We start from the raw sequence: 16,665 nt of genomic DNA, 5'->3' as shown, positions 1-16,665 counted from the left end.
GAAGGTAGTTTTGTGTTTGTTTTTTTAAAAACTAGAGAATATCCTTAATGAAACCCCAAAACCTAGTAAAGCTTTATATCCAGATCAATAAATCTATTTTTTAACTTGGATTTACAGGAGGATTCATCCATTATTATGATGAACTACTGGAGATGGAATGGTCACTGTCTGAAACAAAGAAATGAAAATCCCAGCAACATACTACTGCATCTGTGCAATATGCTTAACTGGTATGACTTATGTTGCAGGAAGAACGTTGTATTCTCTGACACACCAACATTTCTTTCCTATTATTATAAGATCAGCCTTTTACATTTCATACCTTACCATCGTCAAAAGCCTATAATTACAGAAGCTGATTGAGAAACTATGTTATTTAAAATTAACAGCTGAATGAAATCAACAGAGCCAAAGAGCATTTTTATACAAGAAAATAGCACTGTAGAAAGAAAGAGTCTGTACAATATTTAAATATTGTATATACATAAAATTATATCATTCATAACTCATCTTAAAGTTTCTCTTGTTTGTAAACCGTGGAAAGCAACACACAAAAAAATCCTGGTATTCAGCTTTTAAAGCATTTAGCAGGCAGCAGGAAACTGAATGCTCGCAAGCACACTTTGTAATTATAGAAAGTATCCAGCGAGATACTGTGACTAGCATTCTCCGTAGTCCTTTTTTTTTTCTTTTTCTTTTTTTTTTTTTTTTAAGCTGAATGCAGAAGAGATTTCACATTCAACTAGGGAATCCTGCAGGAGACACAGAAAACTCAATGGCAAAATGCAGTAGATCAGTTCTGCAGCTCTTTACTGTGGCAAAACTCCAGGCTAAACATAAAAATCCTAAGTGCAGGACTGGAACGTAAATTAGTGAAATAATTCATAATGCTTTCTTTTCCCAAAAGTGTCAGTAATGAATTTAACTTATGCTCAATGTATTAGAAAGGAGGTTTAGTTTAACAATTAACATTGCAAAGTTTCAAAAATGTAATGAATTCCAGCAGGTAATCAGGCAGCTCTGTAAAACTAAATGCTCTGAAAGTGTCAGCATTTTAGGGTGATTCAAAAGGTTAGTATCATTCTGCCGATTTGGAGTGGAGTTTAGATTTGAATCTGAAGTTATCAGTTCATGGCAGATACAGACTGTAGGTTTCAGAAGTTATCCACCTGTAGCATTTTGCAAAATAAAAACTCTTCCAGTTGCAGAAGAAATTTTCCAGGTGGATGTGCTTAAGAAAACATTTTCAGAAAGTTATTTGGCAAACAAGATGCTACCGTGACCATCATTGTATTTCACCTGCATTAGAGTTATGTGCTTGTAGCCATGCATGGAATACTTTATTTAATGCTATTTGTAGTTTCATTCTCTTGCCTTCCAATTTACTGGCCATTCAACTCAACCCAGAAATATATTTTACTTAATTAAAACCTCTGTTATTCAAAACATATTACAGTACTTCTGATCTGGATGTTTTCTCTCTTAACTTGTTTAAATCTTCCTGGACAGCCATCACCTAACTGTACTTCCAAATCTTAACACAGGGATTATCAAGAAAAGAAATACAATCACTTGGAGAAGTGCTTGGTAAACCAGATAGGTCAGAGGGACCTCAACAGGCTGGAGAGATGTGCAGACAGGACAGACCTCATGAAGTTCAACAAAGGCAAGTGCAGGATCCTGAACCTGGGGAGGAGCAACCCCATGCAGCAGTATAGCTGCCAGCCATCTGCCTGGGAAGCAGCTCTGCAGAAAAAGCCCTCTGGGTCTTGGTAGACACAAAGCTGAGCATGACCCTTGCAACAAAGAATGCCAATAGCCTCCTATTAGCCTTCCTCATTAGGAAGAGCATTGCCAGCAGGTCAAAGAAAGCAATTATTTCCCTTTATTCAGCCCTGGTGAGACCACACCTGGGGTGTTGGGTCCAGTCTTGGGCTTCTCAGTCCGAGAGAGACATGGTCATACCTGACTGAGACCAGCAAAGGGTCGTGAAGACGATGGACAGACCGAGTAAGCTGAGACTGTTCAGACTCGAGAAGACTCAGGCAATGTTAGAAACATGTATAAAGGCCTGGTAGGAAAGAGTACAGAAGATGGAGTCAGACTTCTCAGAGGTATCCAGTGAAGAAACAAGAGGCAATGAAACTCAAGAAATTCCTTTCAACCATAAGAAAAAAACTTTTTTGCAGTGAGGGTTGTCAAATACTGGAACAGGCTGCCCAGACTTTAGGCATCTCCATCGCTGGAGATATTCAAAACTGGACAAAGTACCCTGCTCTGGTTGACACTGCTTAGAGCTGAGAAGTTGGATCAGACAGTCAATGGGTGTCCTCTTCAACCTCAACCATTCTGTGATTCTATGATTTCAGACGGAGACTAATAAAAGAAAGTTTAGAATACCCAAAAGGGAAATAGCTTTGTTCTTAGTAATTTTCCAAAGCATAATGAGGGTAACACTAGCTATTTAATCCAACAGCTTGTTCTGAGAGTTTGGACAATAAAGGCTTTGTTTTCAAACTGAAGCAATCAATATGAGGCTCCTAAATATATATATATTATATATATATATATATATATATATATATATTTTTACTAAATCTAATTTCAAGGATTCCTGAGGATCTTCTTTTCAGTAGGATCTAAGAATTTAAGAAACTCTGTTCCCATTTCTTTAAGTCATTGACTTTCAGCACTACAAATTTTGAAAGCCCAGGGCAAAAATGAAAGAACAAAAGAATACTATAGACTACTAATTTGTTTCCATTGCCAGAGGATGGTGCTGTTTAAACAAGTACCTCACACAGATACCACATGGGTTAGGGAGTTTTTCTTGGGAGGAAGAGGAAGAAGAACAAGAACAAGGCAAATAGACTGCAGTTTTATATCTTTTAAACTAATCTCCAGGTGCCAACAATAATCAGTATTTACTTAATAAAGGTAGATCTTTAAGCATGCTTGAATAATTTGGGAACTTTTACTACCTCTGGAACTTTTGCTCCCAAAACTTTTTAAGGGTCTTTCAACATCCAGCCTTTGGTCATCAAAGGCACGAACATGACATACCCCACCTTACTAGCTGTTCTCATATAGCCTGCTGAAATTCAAGGTGATTATGTGGTATATGAAAGTCAAAAAATGGAATAGTGGAAGATCAGTCTCACAAACAGGCTGTGGTGGGGAAAATGGGCTGTTAGTAGTTTAAGAAATCAATACCAACTTTGACACTTTTAGAGGTGGCAACATCAATGGCCATGGCTTTGATTTCAGTGTCCCCAAACTGCATAAGTGTTTTGATCTCCCGCCGGTTTGGCACTGAAGCATCAGTTCCCGTGAGATCCAAGCGAAGGGTGCCACACTTTTTCACTCCAGATTCAGTGATGAAGCTAACATTATCTTGTTCTGAGCTATAAATATTGATCACTATTACTAACTGAGAAGGTTTGGCAGGTGTGTAACTGCGTGTCACAGTTTCTCCAAGGGCTACAGATTGGTCAGCTGAGATAAACTTGTCAAAGACATCAGTGCACCAGCGTGTGCCATCTTTGACCAGCAGCTTCTCTGGTGGATGCTTCCCTTCCACAAACCGATTGAGCACACCCACACCATAGGTGAGAGGTGAACGCCGCACTTTGATGACAGCAGGGTCTAGACCGAAGAGAACAGCTCCTTTGAGGATAGTGAGCCCCACATCCTGAGGAATGATGACTCGACACCTCGAACCAAAAGCGCTCTGGACAGCTTGTTGGAGTAAGGGGGATTCAGCGAAGCCACCAACCAGGAACAGAAACTTGACATTTGTCACTTCTGGCTTATCAAACACATCACCTAAACAGAAACAGAGCCCATTCAGTAGGGAAAAATCCACTGTGACAAGGCAATGGGGGTGAAACTCCTAATGTCCGAGTGCACTGAATATCCCACGCACACACACAAGATCTGAAACTGCCACACCTATGCCCACACTGCCACTCTCAGCATGCACTAGTTCCACTTCTGTAGTCTCTTCTATATTTCACTGTGAATGGAAACTTATATCAAAGCATACAATATTTCTGAAGTGGCATTTAGAACAGAATTTTTATTTACCTCCTACCAGTAAAGGGAGACAGGGATTTCTTGCAAAGAAATCCTGCCAGTCACATTATTATCATCTTGCCACTTCAGGGATCAGTGAAATATTCCCAAACCTGATCGATTCACATACCCTTTATGGCATTCCAGATAAGTTACCCCATTTAAAATTCACTTGTTATTTCTGACCCTAACATCTCAACCACAATAAGTACCATCTGCAAAATAATACCTCCTTACATTTTTACAGATGTTATTTCTTAGCTTAAGCCCACATCTCCTACATTCAAGAATATCATACAGTTCAGTTGTAGGCTTACCCTGAGTTCAAGTAACCGAGGCAGCATAACTCAGTTATCCATCACAACTATTGTAATTCTAGGTCTCTCCCTCCCTGCTCACATATAATCTGTTCTGTACTAGTCTAAGTTGTGACCTCTGAAATTTACTTAATAATTCCTCACATACAATAAGCAAAGCTGTATATCCCATGGCAAATGCGATTCAATTAATGCTTTGTAACGTACAGAACAGCAATACTTTGTTCTGTACATATATTCTACTTGATACAAATATGATCTTCCACCAGGAAGACTTGAAATAATAAATTTCCCAATAAGCTTATGTCACTTCCCATTACTGGATAAATGAATTCTGTGCTGCTTAAGACATGCCTGCAAGTACTTTTAGCATGATGCATCAATTATTATTATTCGTGTTTTAGAGATGTCAGTGATTTGGATAGTCATGAGTAAATGTGACCTTCCACTGAGGAGAACTAAACTATTTTCCTAAACTGCGTACTAGGGGGGTTGTTTGACTTTAATTCCAGTTACTGGTTTGAAACAGGTAAGCAAAGCTTCAGTTTCAGCTCAGCCAGAAAGGGGAATTACATGCAGATACGTACTAAGGTGCTGAATGATCTGGTCAATTGTAGGTTTGAAAAGAGCATTCATCGCATCTGGGCTCATCCTCAGCATTCCCTGGGAAGACCACTTCACAAAGTCCACGCTGGAAAAGAACAGTTGGAAAGGACATTAAAACATAACAGCTGAGCTGTAAGAAACAGCCAGGCACTCACAAGACACACTAAATAAATAAGTGAATGAGTTTACAAAATCTGCATGCGTTTTGCTTGGAAGAAAGTGCTTCACCTCACCCTAGCCACATACCAACTGCAGCAATGCTAAATTTCAAGGAAGAATTGTTGGTTTTGCTTGTCTAATTGTTGTTTTCTTTGCCTGATTGCCTTCTGTAGCCTTACCAATGCTCAGCTGCTTCTTGAAACAGCTGGCAGACAATCCAATGCTCATTCATCTGAAACAGCACTGATTCATCCCCAGAAGGGCAGCATTTAGATTATAGCAGCAGCAGGCCAAAGCTGCTGGAAACGCACAAGGAGAATGAGCAAGTAGGGGAAGCCTCACGAGGCAGAAGGGAGCAGAGCATTTTTAATGAGGCATAGCATTTGTTAAGTGAATACAGGCATTATGTTATTCCATCACTGATACAAATCCATATAGCTCGGCAATCTCCTTTTCACTCATGCCCGTTATATGTTGCCTTTATACTCTTTCTATCCTGTTATCCAATGAATTTTATTTTATTCCAAGGGAACATTTAGCATTCCCTCTAAAATTCACCATTAAGACTATTAATAAGAAGAAGATGGTCTTGCAAGGGGGAATATTTCCAATTTTTTAATGATTTCAGAACCTCAGTCTCATTTAGGAAGTGACTCTGAGCTGGATTCCAAGTCATTTAGGCTTAAAGTACATTTATCAATAACTTCAGGAAGAAATGCAGGAGTTTCAGCTTGCATGTTATATTCAACATTCACTGGCTTAAAAAAAAAAAAACACAGAAAGAAGCCAAGGTACAGGTACTAAATATCACATCTCCTGCTCTGAAGCATTCTGCCCCAGATTCACAAGCTCTCCTGTTCGTTCTCTTTTATGCCATTAATCTCCAGGTCTCCTGTAGTATATAATCTCAAAAGATGCAAAATGCCACTTTTACTTTCTCTTCACTTCCTTTTCTATAGCAGCCCATGATCTCATCATTTATGGTGCCCTCTTGATACTGAAAATCATGAATTGAAAAAATCTCTGGAGGGGATTATGTCTCCCCACCTACCGAGCTGATTATCTAACTGGTAAAATACTAGAATAAAAGAAAGCCTGCCATTACTTAAAAGAAGAATGCTTTGCCCTTGCAGAGCTTTATGAGCTTTATGCAGTAGTGTATGTTTTCACCAGTGATCTCATATTATTAATAACTCTTCTTAAGCCGTGAACATATTTACAAATCTTGCTCAACATCCTGGTTTTGTTCCAGGGCGCAGGCCTCTAAAAATTAAGGTTCTAGATAAGTAACTTTTAGACATCAAATTCTGTATTAGATCCGACGTTCCCAATTAACACATAAGGGACTCAAAATATGTGGTCAAATTCAGAAAGTGATGCAGTGGTGGCATAGAAATCAATTTCAGAAGAGTGCAAGTCTTGTATAGAAAAGCTTTTTCAAGAGATTGGTCAAAACTTTTCATTCTGGAAACTGCACTTCTGGCAATCCCATTTTCTCATCCTTATATTATTACATTTTTACATTATTATCTTCCAGTCTACATGTAATTAGGATATCTTATTATTTGTCTTTGCTACCTGTAGTTAATTTGGCATCCATTTGGGTTCAGTCATCTACTCACTTGCTTTTCCTCAAGGCATGTTCCACACTGTGACCTCGAAACTTCTTGTAATAGTCAATGAAGGAGAAAGGCAGAGTGATGTTTAGTGGATTGGTCCTGTCTGGAGCTGCTGCCCGTTTACGGGACTCAAATGCTATCATCAGATCTACCCAGGCAGCAGGACGCTTGATTTTAAATTGCTCAATAAAATCTTCTCCAAATATTTTACACAGGAGCTTTTCAAATTCATAGTCCACACCTAGAGAACCATATGGCCCACCTGCATTACAAACAAAACACAGTTTTAATATTCTTAACTGCTTCTTAGATTTCAAGTTGACCAAATACACATCAGATTGACACTACTAGGACTGTCATGGGAGAAGGTCTACAGAAAGAGATATCTTTCCTAAATGTAACAGCTGGTCTAATACAGAACATAATCTTACTTTTGCCTCACTTACAATCATAGCAATTGTAATACTACCACTATAAAACAGAAATGTTTTTACTGGAACAGAGGAAATGCCTCTTTATCCACACATGAGAAGGTGTGGGTTAGTCATATTTAGGAGTAGACTTGATGTACACTGTCCCATTTGCTCTTACTAGGTTGTATCCTGAATTAGTCTTACTGCCAGCAAGACTGAGAAGGCTCAGCAATGAACCATACAGATTAAGATTAACTTGGTATAGAGACACAGCAACAAATAATAGGCTGAGTCATGTGCTTAACATCTTAGCCGCAGGACAAAGTCAAAGGGGATCTGGAGTTCAGGATGCAAACACCATTCAAGGAATTGCACTTTCTATCTTTGTTAGGAACTGACCATTGTGCATTTTTCCCAGGGGACGGCAGACCCTCCTTGTTACACTGCCTGTGAAATTACTGGAATATGTAAGATCCCCCTTAAAACTAGGGAAACTTTTGTTCTGCCAACAGTCACTTTAGAATGATCTTGCTGTGACACTTAGCTATTCACATCTCCACAGTATATCTCCGAATACCTGGACAGGGTAGCAATACAGAGGTGACAGGAAGATGACGAATCTACTAGCAGAAGTCAGACCAGGACCACGGCAGAAGGTCATGGCCTGAATGGGAGTGAATAACACAGGAGATGGGAGTATTTTACCCTCCCAATGTGGGGCTTACCATCCAAAAGCATCAGAAGCATTGAGTGATCTAGCCATGTCTGCTGACCAGCAGCAAGGTTATACTAATTTTGAATGCTGGTCTTAATTCAGGAAGAACTGTTAATGAAATGTAGGAATAATGAAGCATACATTTTCTTCACTGGCAAGTCAAAATATTACATAAATAAAGCAAGCGGTGAAAGTGACATTACCTGTTGCCTTGTATAGCTCCTTAAGATGTCCTTCAGGGAGCCTAATCTGATGGACAGTCATATCTACTGTGCCTCCTCCACTGTCAACAACGATGTAACGGTCACCTAGTTTGGCAAGGAATAGGCAAATGGTATTTACCTTGGCATTATCACAACAGCACACCACAATGAAAGCTTCTCAGGGGCATTACCACCATGAAAGATAATGACTTACAGAAAATCATGAACACCTACGCTGAAGACTTGATCTTTATTAGAAATTATAATGCAATGACTGATAACAAGTATGAAATTCAGATGTCAAAAGCTATTGATTTAGCACACATGAAAAGTAGATTAGCGGAATCGCTCATGCTGCTGGTGTATGTTCTAGTGGGCTACCAAATTAACGCTATGGCAAGATCTATTCTGAGGAAAATATTCTGGTTGCGTTTTTAAATCCAGATTGCTTTCTACCATCTCCTTAACAAACCATGTTTTGCTAGAGCATACAGAATTTCAGTTCAGCCTTAGTAACTAAAAGCAGCTCACGAACTTGTACTTTTTTTTTTCTTTTCCTATTTATAATGACTGTGAGAACAATACAGTGAACAGCACATTTGTGGAAAACACAATGTTTGCCCACAATATAATACCAGTGAGAGCTAAGTTTATTCAGGAAAAGACACTACCTTCCTCCAGTTCGGACCAGATTTCTCCTATGACATTTTCCACCATAAAGGTACGACTCTGGCGATTACGACGGACATGTTCCTTAGCTAGTCATTGACAGAGAAAAAAAATCACTGAGTATAAGAAAGCATGAAGAAGTTGTATCGTAAATTCATGAAACAAGTGCAAGCAGGCCAACAGATCTGTATGTGTCACTTCTTAACAAAACAAACAGAAATTATTGCACGAGAAGCAGGAAGATTCTAACATTGTTTCTAGAAAGAAGGGAAAACGTTTGTCAGCCACAGCGATCCTCCTTGATACTAACTGGATTAAACCCCATAACCTAATATGAAAACTATAAGCCAGTCTGATGGGTTTTTTGTAATCTGTTCTGGTTTTCAAAGCGCCGTCTGGAAGCGGGCAAGCTGGCAGCCACCAGGCAGCATCCCCAGCCCACTGCCAGGTCAACCCACGCTGCCTGGGCTCAGCAGAGAACCCCCCTGTTTCCAAAAGCCACTGCTGATTTTGGGTGCTCAGGCACAGACACCTCCCCAGCCTTTCAGGGTGTCGGTCCATCCTAAAACAAGCAGCCAAAAGCACTGCTGCTCAGGTTTAGAACTCCTTACAGCCACAGTGATCACCAAGTCTGACCCTCATCATATTTTAAATAGACACCGATTAAAAATTCTAGCCATCTAGCAATACTATCAGAAGGATCATTTAACTTACAAGATTTAATTGCTACTTACACTTTTAAAAGATGCAGAACAGTCAAGCAGAGTAGTGAAAGCCTTTACTACTAGGCTTCTAAATCAACCTCTACAACAGTATCAGGATGCAAATCACTGAATGCATCTGGCTTGTCATTTCTGTAGTGCCCATCATCAGGAAAAGCCCAGTGGCCCCACGGGCACCCTCCCCCTGCCCACGAAGACCCTGCGATGCAGACCAGCCACATCAGCCTCGCCGCATAGCAGCACAGCAACAGCTTCAACGACAAAGCGTTCAACGGCAGGACAAGCACCAGGTCCCAGCAAGGGCCTGACACAGCGCCCACAGCAGTCAGTGGGAGCCCTTTCATTCACTCCTGTGGGTGAGAAGTGAACACAAGGGCCAGTCTTTAACCACAGCTGAAGTATGCTTATCCTGGTTACTACAAACAGTAGAATTTTTGTTTTGACTTCACAGCAATAATATGCTCCTTGGAGTGCTTCCCTCTGTTTATATTTAAAGGGTTTTTTTTCTCCTTAATCTGTTCTCAGCTTATCTTGGGTGCCTGCCATGCCCTTACAAAATTTTAATTTGAACTCCAAATTAATTCACTCCAAACTTTGTTTTCATTAATTTTGACACAAAACCTTTCTCATCCACAATAGCTTTTACCATACAAAGTCATGAAGGAGAAGAGTAACCCCCACCCCAGAAAAAGCCCATCAGCAGAAATCCATGGTCTGCCAGATTCTGCCCAGCATCAAAACCTTAACCAATGAAACTAATGTATTTTATTATTTACCCAAGGGTAAATCGTTGTGTAGCCTGAGAGTGAGTTCATGTAAAATCACATGGAACTGGAACAGTTCAGGACATGAACGAGAGGGTATAGATGCTGAGGGCCCTGAAGGGACTGTGTCCTGAAAACGGATTGTGCCCTGTGCTCCGTGTGGGTAACACTGAACACATCTGACAAGCGCTGGCTGGGAGAGGCATGGATTTGAAAGAATGATGTAGTGACTCCGCCTACCTATAAAAAATACCCTCCGGTAAGTACAAGAATAGCTTTACTAGCTTAATCTTCCATTTGCCTGTACTGTTTTGACCTAACAAACATGATAAAATACAAATTCTTCCGAAAAATTCCTTCTGGGATAGATTGGCACACTACCACCAATATCAGTGCAACTGATAGAGTTCACACAAACGGGAAATCTGTGCAGTACGTAGCAGTCACATCTTATTGCTGCTTTGTTTACTTGGGGGTTTTTCTCTCTCCTGTTTTCCTCCAATCTCATGTAGGATACCAAGCTAAAAAATCCTAGTGACAAAGGATCTTTTGAAGAGTGACTTACACTATAATCCAACCTATGTCCCTCATTGTAAGTCAGTCTTCAGACACTGATATTAGCAACATGCCAGGTCAATAAATCAGAAGTACCATATCTAGTTGCTCTTCACAGATAAATTCACTGCTATATTCCAAAACTGTGATGAAAGTAATTAATGGTATTTCATAAAGGTAACATCAAAAAGCATTTGCCAAATCTCTGGAACACCTCAGCCTAAAAGTCTCATTGCAGATCCAATTTAACACTGCTTCAATAACGCAGCTAATCAAACACATAATTGTTTTCAACAAATGAAATATTAAAAAAATGTTCCAACATGAAGTATTGATTTTAATTAAAGCAGAAAAATACTATTGTGAAAATACTAAAAGACTCCAACAACATCTCAGTAAAGGCAAGGCAATGAAGCTACCTGCATGCTAAAATTCAAGTGCACACAAACGTGTCTGACAGTTCAATAACCAAACTAGTCTAACTACAGCAAACAGCAAAACAGTTATAAAAGGAAACTGATGCTAGTCTGAAACATTTAAGAAAGCTAAGACAACGACAAAAGATAAAAAAAACATCCCTCATGGACAAAGCAAATTTAGGCATAAGAATCTAAAGAAGTGAGTTAATAGAAGAAGTACCCTGTGTAAATCCAGTTCCAATAGTGTCACTTGGGCTATAACCATTGACAGGCGCCCTACTACTCAGGTCTATCATCTGGTGCAGGCGGAGCTTTCGGCAGTAGATAGAGGCAGCCTCGGGTTCCAGGGCAATGATCAACTGCTCAGGATTTTCAGGAGATGCCATTCCTGCCTGCGAGAGAGAATCGATCAGAGAGGTGGGGTGGGAAACACCACAGCCTAGCAAACCCTTTCCAGCAAGTGAACAAGCCTTTCCCCAGCTTGCAGGTTCGGGTAGGACAGCCCTCCGAGTTCAACGCACAAAGGAGCTACTGCCGTGGGCTCGAGGTCTTGATCTGGGAACCGTCCTGCCTACAATGTCTAGCACAGCTTCACAGGCTGGAACAGGGAGGTGTGCATGCACTTACCATGCTGTCTTACCCAGCAGCTGTACCTGACAGGTGGAGAAAGGAAGAAAGTTGTTTTGGAACCTGTAACGAATGGCCTAAAACCTGAACTCCTAATTAACCCGTGAATCTGCCTGCTAAGAGGGGGCCCAACCTCCCTTAAGAAATGAAGAAATGCTTTTGGCCTCTCCTCCCCACAGCGATATTTGAAGTATGCCTGCCTTTATATCCCAGATATACATAGTCCTTGCCGAAATGGACTCCATGCACTGTGTAGCTTACTAGGAATATACAATACGCTTTGCCAGTAATGCATCTTCTGACTTACAACCAACACTTTCTGCTTCAAAATCCATTGCTTTTAAGCACATTCACTTTTATAACATCTCCAAAATGCCCAGTATATTCAAGGACTCAAAATACAATAGGGCAGGTTCCTAAAATGTAGAGAGAATAAGCCTAAAAGTAAACCCACATTATAAAACCAACATTTGCCATTCTTTCTATTTTTCTTCTGGATTTTCAGCCTTCAGACACACAGATTTTCAAGAAGCCACAAGATCTCATGTAACAACATCACTCTGAGAGTGGGCTTAAAGAAAAATACCAAAGCAACTGACAAGATTGTGTTTTCGTTTCTTTTCTCCTGTACTTCTCCCTACTGGATGATTATCTGTTAAAATAGGTAACGTTATCTTTCAACTATTTCTGCCCAACTTTTGGTTTACCTGCTTTAACTGTTTTTCAGTTAAATGCCTGAGTACTAAAGCATGCTAGCAAATGAATATACGTATGAACATCTTTCTGCTTCCACAGTCAGCCTTTGAGCAAACCTTCACTTCAATTCATATACACGCACAGTGGTGGCTCCAGAGCATCCCCAAAAAAAGGTAGAATCACATGGAAAGGCTGCAGGACCTGGACTGGAATTTGGCTTCCTTCATACAGCTACACTGTGGGCTATGGGAATTGCTGGCTAGTTTATACCTCCAGCTAGCAACTCAAAGTAAAACTTGTTCAAAAAGCAATACTGAGGTAAAACTTGGAGACATAAAATTGTCCTTCACATTCATGGACTCATTTTACCCTCTTCATCTTCATAAACACGATAAATAGATTTTTATAGAAAGCATCTTTCTCATTCTTGATAATAAAAAAGGAAAAACAACAAATAAATTCCACAATAAGAAAGTAAGGGTTAAACTAATCATCTCAATGATGGGGATTATGGTCACTTTACATCCTTTATTGCTGTCGGGCGAAACCTTCTGTTTTGGTTGCATCCACTGGACTCGACAGCATGATCTAAAATTAGTGGAACTGTCTGGGAAGGAGAATGCTGGGCAAATACCACAGAATATCAAACCTTGCCAGCTATGTGACAACATATATTGAAAAAATATTATATTGAAAAGAATGTTTGCAATCAAACGTCCACAATTTGGAAAACACAGATTTACAGCAGCCAGAGTAACACTCAAAGATATAAAAAGACTTTTGATCAAGCATGGGTCCCAGCCAGGCTCTCCTGCCATCACTTGGATACAAGCATGCTGGCAGCACAGGCCACAGGCTTAGATAAAAGTTCTGGAGCTGTACTGGGGATGGAGATGAAGTTCTTGCATTGTGCTTTAGTATAAACCCAATCTTTCCTCCAACTGATCTCAACGTACTAGGCACAAGCAGGGCTGGTTTCATGCCAGCTCACTTCAACGTCACTTATCTCCAGCTGAGCTCTTCCACACACAAAGCTTTAATTTGTTGCTTTGGGAAGGGCAACACTCAAGACATGCTTGAGTACTTGCTCCCTGAAATATACTTATCTAATCTGCTAAAGAATTCCAAAAATGTATGGTCTCTGTGTACAAACTCAGCCCTTTACTGTCTTTGCCTTTGGAAAGTTTTCCTAAAAGCCTAATCTGAATCTTTCTTGCTGCAATTTTAAGCCCAGCACATTTAGCCCTGTCGAATAAGGGTACGATGAACAGAGTTCCCTACTACCCTGCTGCAGTTTTCACATATGTTAAATCCATTATCACATCTTGCAAGAGCACCAAGTGTTTATTTTTAATATCCAGCAATATGGATTAACTTGTGTGCTCAGCCTGGTCCCTGTACTGGGCATATGTTAGTAGCACAGACAAAGTAACTCTTAAGTCTCGTGTCTAACCTAGGCACTAAAAGAGAAAATTGTATTTTAGAGAAATATAATTTGCTGCTAAGGGTATTTAAAATCCAAAGGCTATATCATAAAGCATTTTCAGAGGTGACAAGAACTGAGATGCACACACAGGGAATGCACTGGTATTTCCTAAACTGAGGCAGGGAAAAAACCAGATTGTATTAATTGCAAAGTCATCTGTTCTAGGGGGGATTTTGGGACAAATTTCCAAGGCTGGTTCTGCTAAAATAAAACAGTAAACCATTAACAATAACATTTGCTTCCTCCCCTCCTCCAGCAGTAGTCTGTACCATGAACTTTTCACATTGCAGCCTGCACATCAGGAGAGGAAGGCAGTGACCTGGAGCAGATGGACTCAGATCCATGTTCTCAGACCCTCCGAGTATAGCAGATGCTATTCTTGCTACTTTTTCTCTCTAGATATTATTTTAGCATGCTTAAAATATCTCCTGAAGAAAACATTCAACAGAAATTACAGTTTTTAACAGTTCAAAGCACAGCTGATCCTAACAGAATTTAATGAAAAAAAAGTTGGGTTTTTTTGTTAAAAAGCTTCCCTTACAGAGTTTGAAGGGCCAGTTACAATGAAGAATGTGTTATTTCACATTATAAAAAGACCATACAAAGAATCTTATACACTGAAAGGTACTAGGAATCATGTGTATATATATATTTATAGGTACACACACAAATGTATGTAGAGATATATATATTGATCAATATTGACTCTATTTCATACCTTGTGCATGATCTACTTAGATCATCAGATATAACACATTACTGTACATATATCTATACACAGCACAGAAAATGGGTGAAGGGGAGATGAGAAAGAAACATGAACACATACATACTGCTAAGGAGGAATGGAGCAAGGAGGTTGCTTTAATACAAGCTCTGAGAAGATGAAAACTTCAGAGGCAGTACCTCTGTCCCATCATTACAGCCAAGGAGAAAGGGACAGAAGACAGAAAAACATCGAGCGTGCAGAGAAAAAGGAGTGACAACAATAGGCACTCAATACAAAGAAACGGTGATATACTAACTGTAGACATTTAGGAATTTGTGTATTTTACATTTCTTCCTTTCTATCTGCCTCACTCCATATCCTTACCCACTGCTGCCCAAGTACAACTGTAACTAAGAACAGAGGTTCACAAGGTAACAGGCTTGTAACAGGACAGATCTAAACAATGTCTCAATATTCAACATTATATAAATCATTCTGGCAGTGGGATAGATGCATCACATTGCTCTTGCCTAGGGTAGCTTACAGCAGACTTTATAACAGAGCCATGTCTTCAGTCTGCCAAGGAGATTTTCTTTCTCCCATCATGCTCACTAGCAACATAAACCCAGCCATCACTTATGAAACACGAAGGCAACAGACACCAGTATTCCCAAAAACGCAAATGTGGAAAACCCATCATGGAATTACAAAAATCCTTTGAGCACCAGAAAGTTCTTAAAAACGAGTTTATTTGCAGGATGTTGCTGCATTTATAGACCTGGAAGAAGCAAAGAACACTATGAAAACAACTACTTCACAAAACTGCCCCAAACTCACTTTGCTCATATGCCTGAAGACTAGGATTTAATACTTTGAGAAATCCCAGATTTTCACTCACTCCAGTAAAACAAGTCTGTGAGCTGGTGCCAGTGCATTGCTGTTCATTCACCAAGATGCATCAACAATAGCAAACTTCAAAGTGCTTCAAAGCTTCACATACTTGAGCACAAATAACTTTACCATCCAGATGCAGCTGAATTCTCAACTCAGTGCACTTTGCTCTCCTATAGCCAGAGATGTGTCACCAGACGAGAGCCACAGTTGACCACAAATATATTCTTGATTCCCTGAAAAGCATCAGCTGCCCCGTGTTAAACTGATTCATCATTAGCAAACATTGAGGTCTGGACTGAAGCTCAGTATAAGCAGTCCAAGCACTTTCAGAGAACTAAATGATATTCACTTATTCCACGTGCAGAGTCTTCATTACTACAGATTAAAAGATGCTATGTTTAAAACCCAGCCTTACATGCCATGATGCACAATGAAAAAAAGCAATGCACATTGATTTTGGTTTTTTAAATATTGTCATGTATATGGCCCTAAAGACAGCATCATAGTAAAATATTGTAAGTATTTTTAGAAGACAATGAAAGCCACGAGGTAGGCTAGATAAAAAGCTCCTATCTCTGAAAGCTGCCATAATTAGAAGCATCAGCATTTAGCTGGAGTATTTCCTGTATTTCATAACACAGCCAGGCAAAACACTGTTCTCTAGTAGATTGTATTTATTACACCACAGTGACCTCAAAAGAAATAGCATATTGGGAAATACACCATCATTGACAAGACACACATTTCCTATTACTATCCTTTCAAACTATTGAAAGCAACAGTTAGATTTCCTTTTTCACATATTCAGAGAGATACATCAGACTGACTTGTAACACCAGGAACATGCCTTGCATGGAGTGCACCCATATCTTCGAGTTGTAGAACTGATTAAAAGGACTGATACAAAGGTCTTAAATACTAAAAAAAACCCCAACCCACGTACTCCATCTGTTGAGTTTAAGATGCTGGTTTATTATTAGAATTGTATGTTAATCAGAGTCAGTCCCATGCATTTTGT

The 16,665-nt window shown here is 39.7% G+C and overlaps 1 protein-coding gene across 2 annotated transcripts in view; it reads right to left on the bottom strand.

The window, feature by feature from the left end:
• Window positions 1-2,576: 2,576 nt before the first annotated feature.
• HSPA12A (heat shock protein family A (Hsp70) member 12A) overlaps window positions 2,577-16,665 on the bottom strand; it is an 89,258-nt gene continuing 75,169 nt past the window's right edge. For both annotated transcript variants that reach the window (XM_040606709.1, XM_040606711.1), the window contains 6 exons: window positions 11,456-11,627; window positions 8,778-8,864; window positions 8,107-8,211; window positions 6,779-7,037; window positions 4,979-5,082; window positions 2,577-3,825 (listed from right to left, as the gene is read on the bottom strand). In XM_040606709.1, coding sequence (XP_040462643.1) covers window positions 3,191-3,825; window positions 4,979-5,082; window positions 6,779-7,037; window positions 8,107-8,211; window positions 8,778-8,864; window positions 11,456-11,627 — 1,362 coding nt within the window. In that variant the 3' untranslated portion in view covers window positions 2,577-3,190. The remainder of the gene's footprint in view (window positions 3,826-4,978; window positions 5,083-6,778; window positions 7,038-8,106; window positions 8,212-8,777; window positions 8,865-11,455; window positions 11,628-16,665) is intronic.

Source organism: Falco naumanni, chromosome 9 (assembly GCF_017639655.2).
Source record: "Falco naumanni isolate bFalNau1 chromosome 9, bFalNau1.pat, whole genome shotgun sequence".
Lineage (NCBI taxonomy): Eukaryota > Metazoa > Chordata > Aves > Falconiformes > Falconidae > Falco > Falco naumanni.
This window is presented reverse-complemented; position numbering and strand designations above follow the sequence as displayed.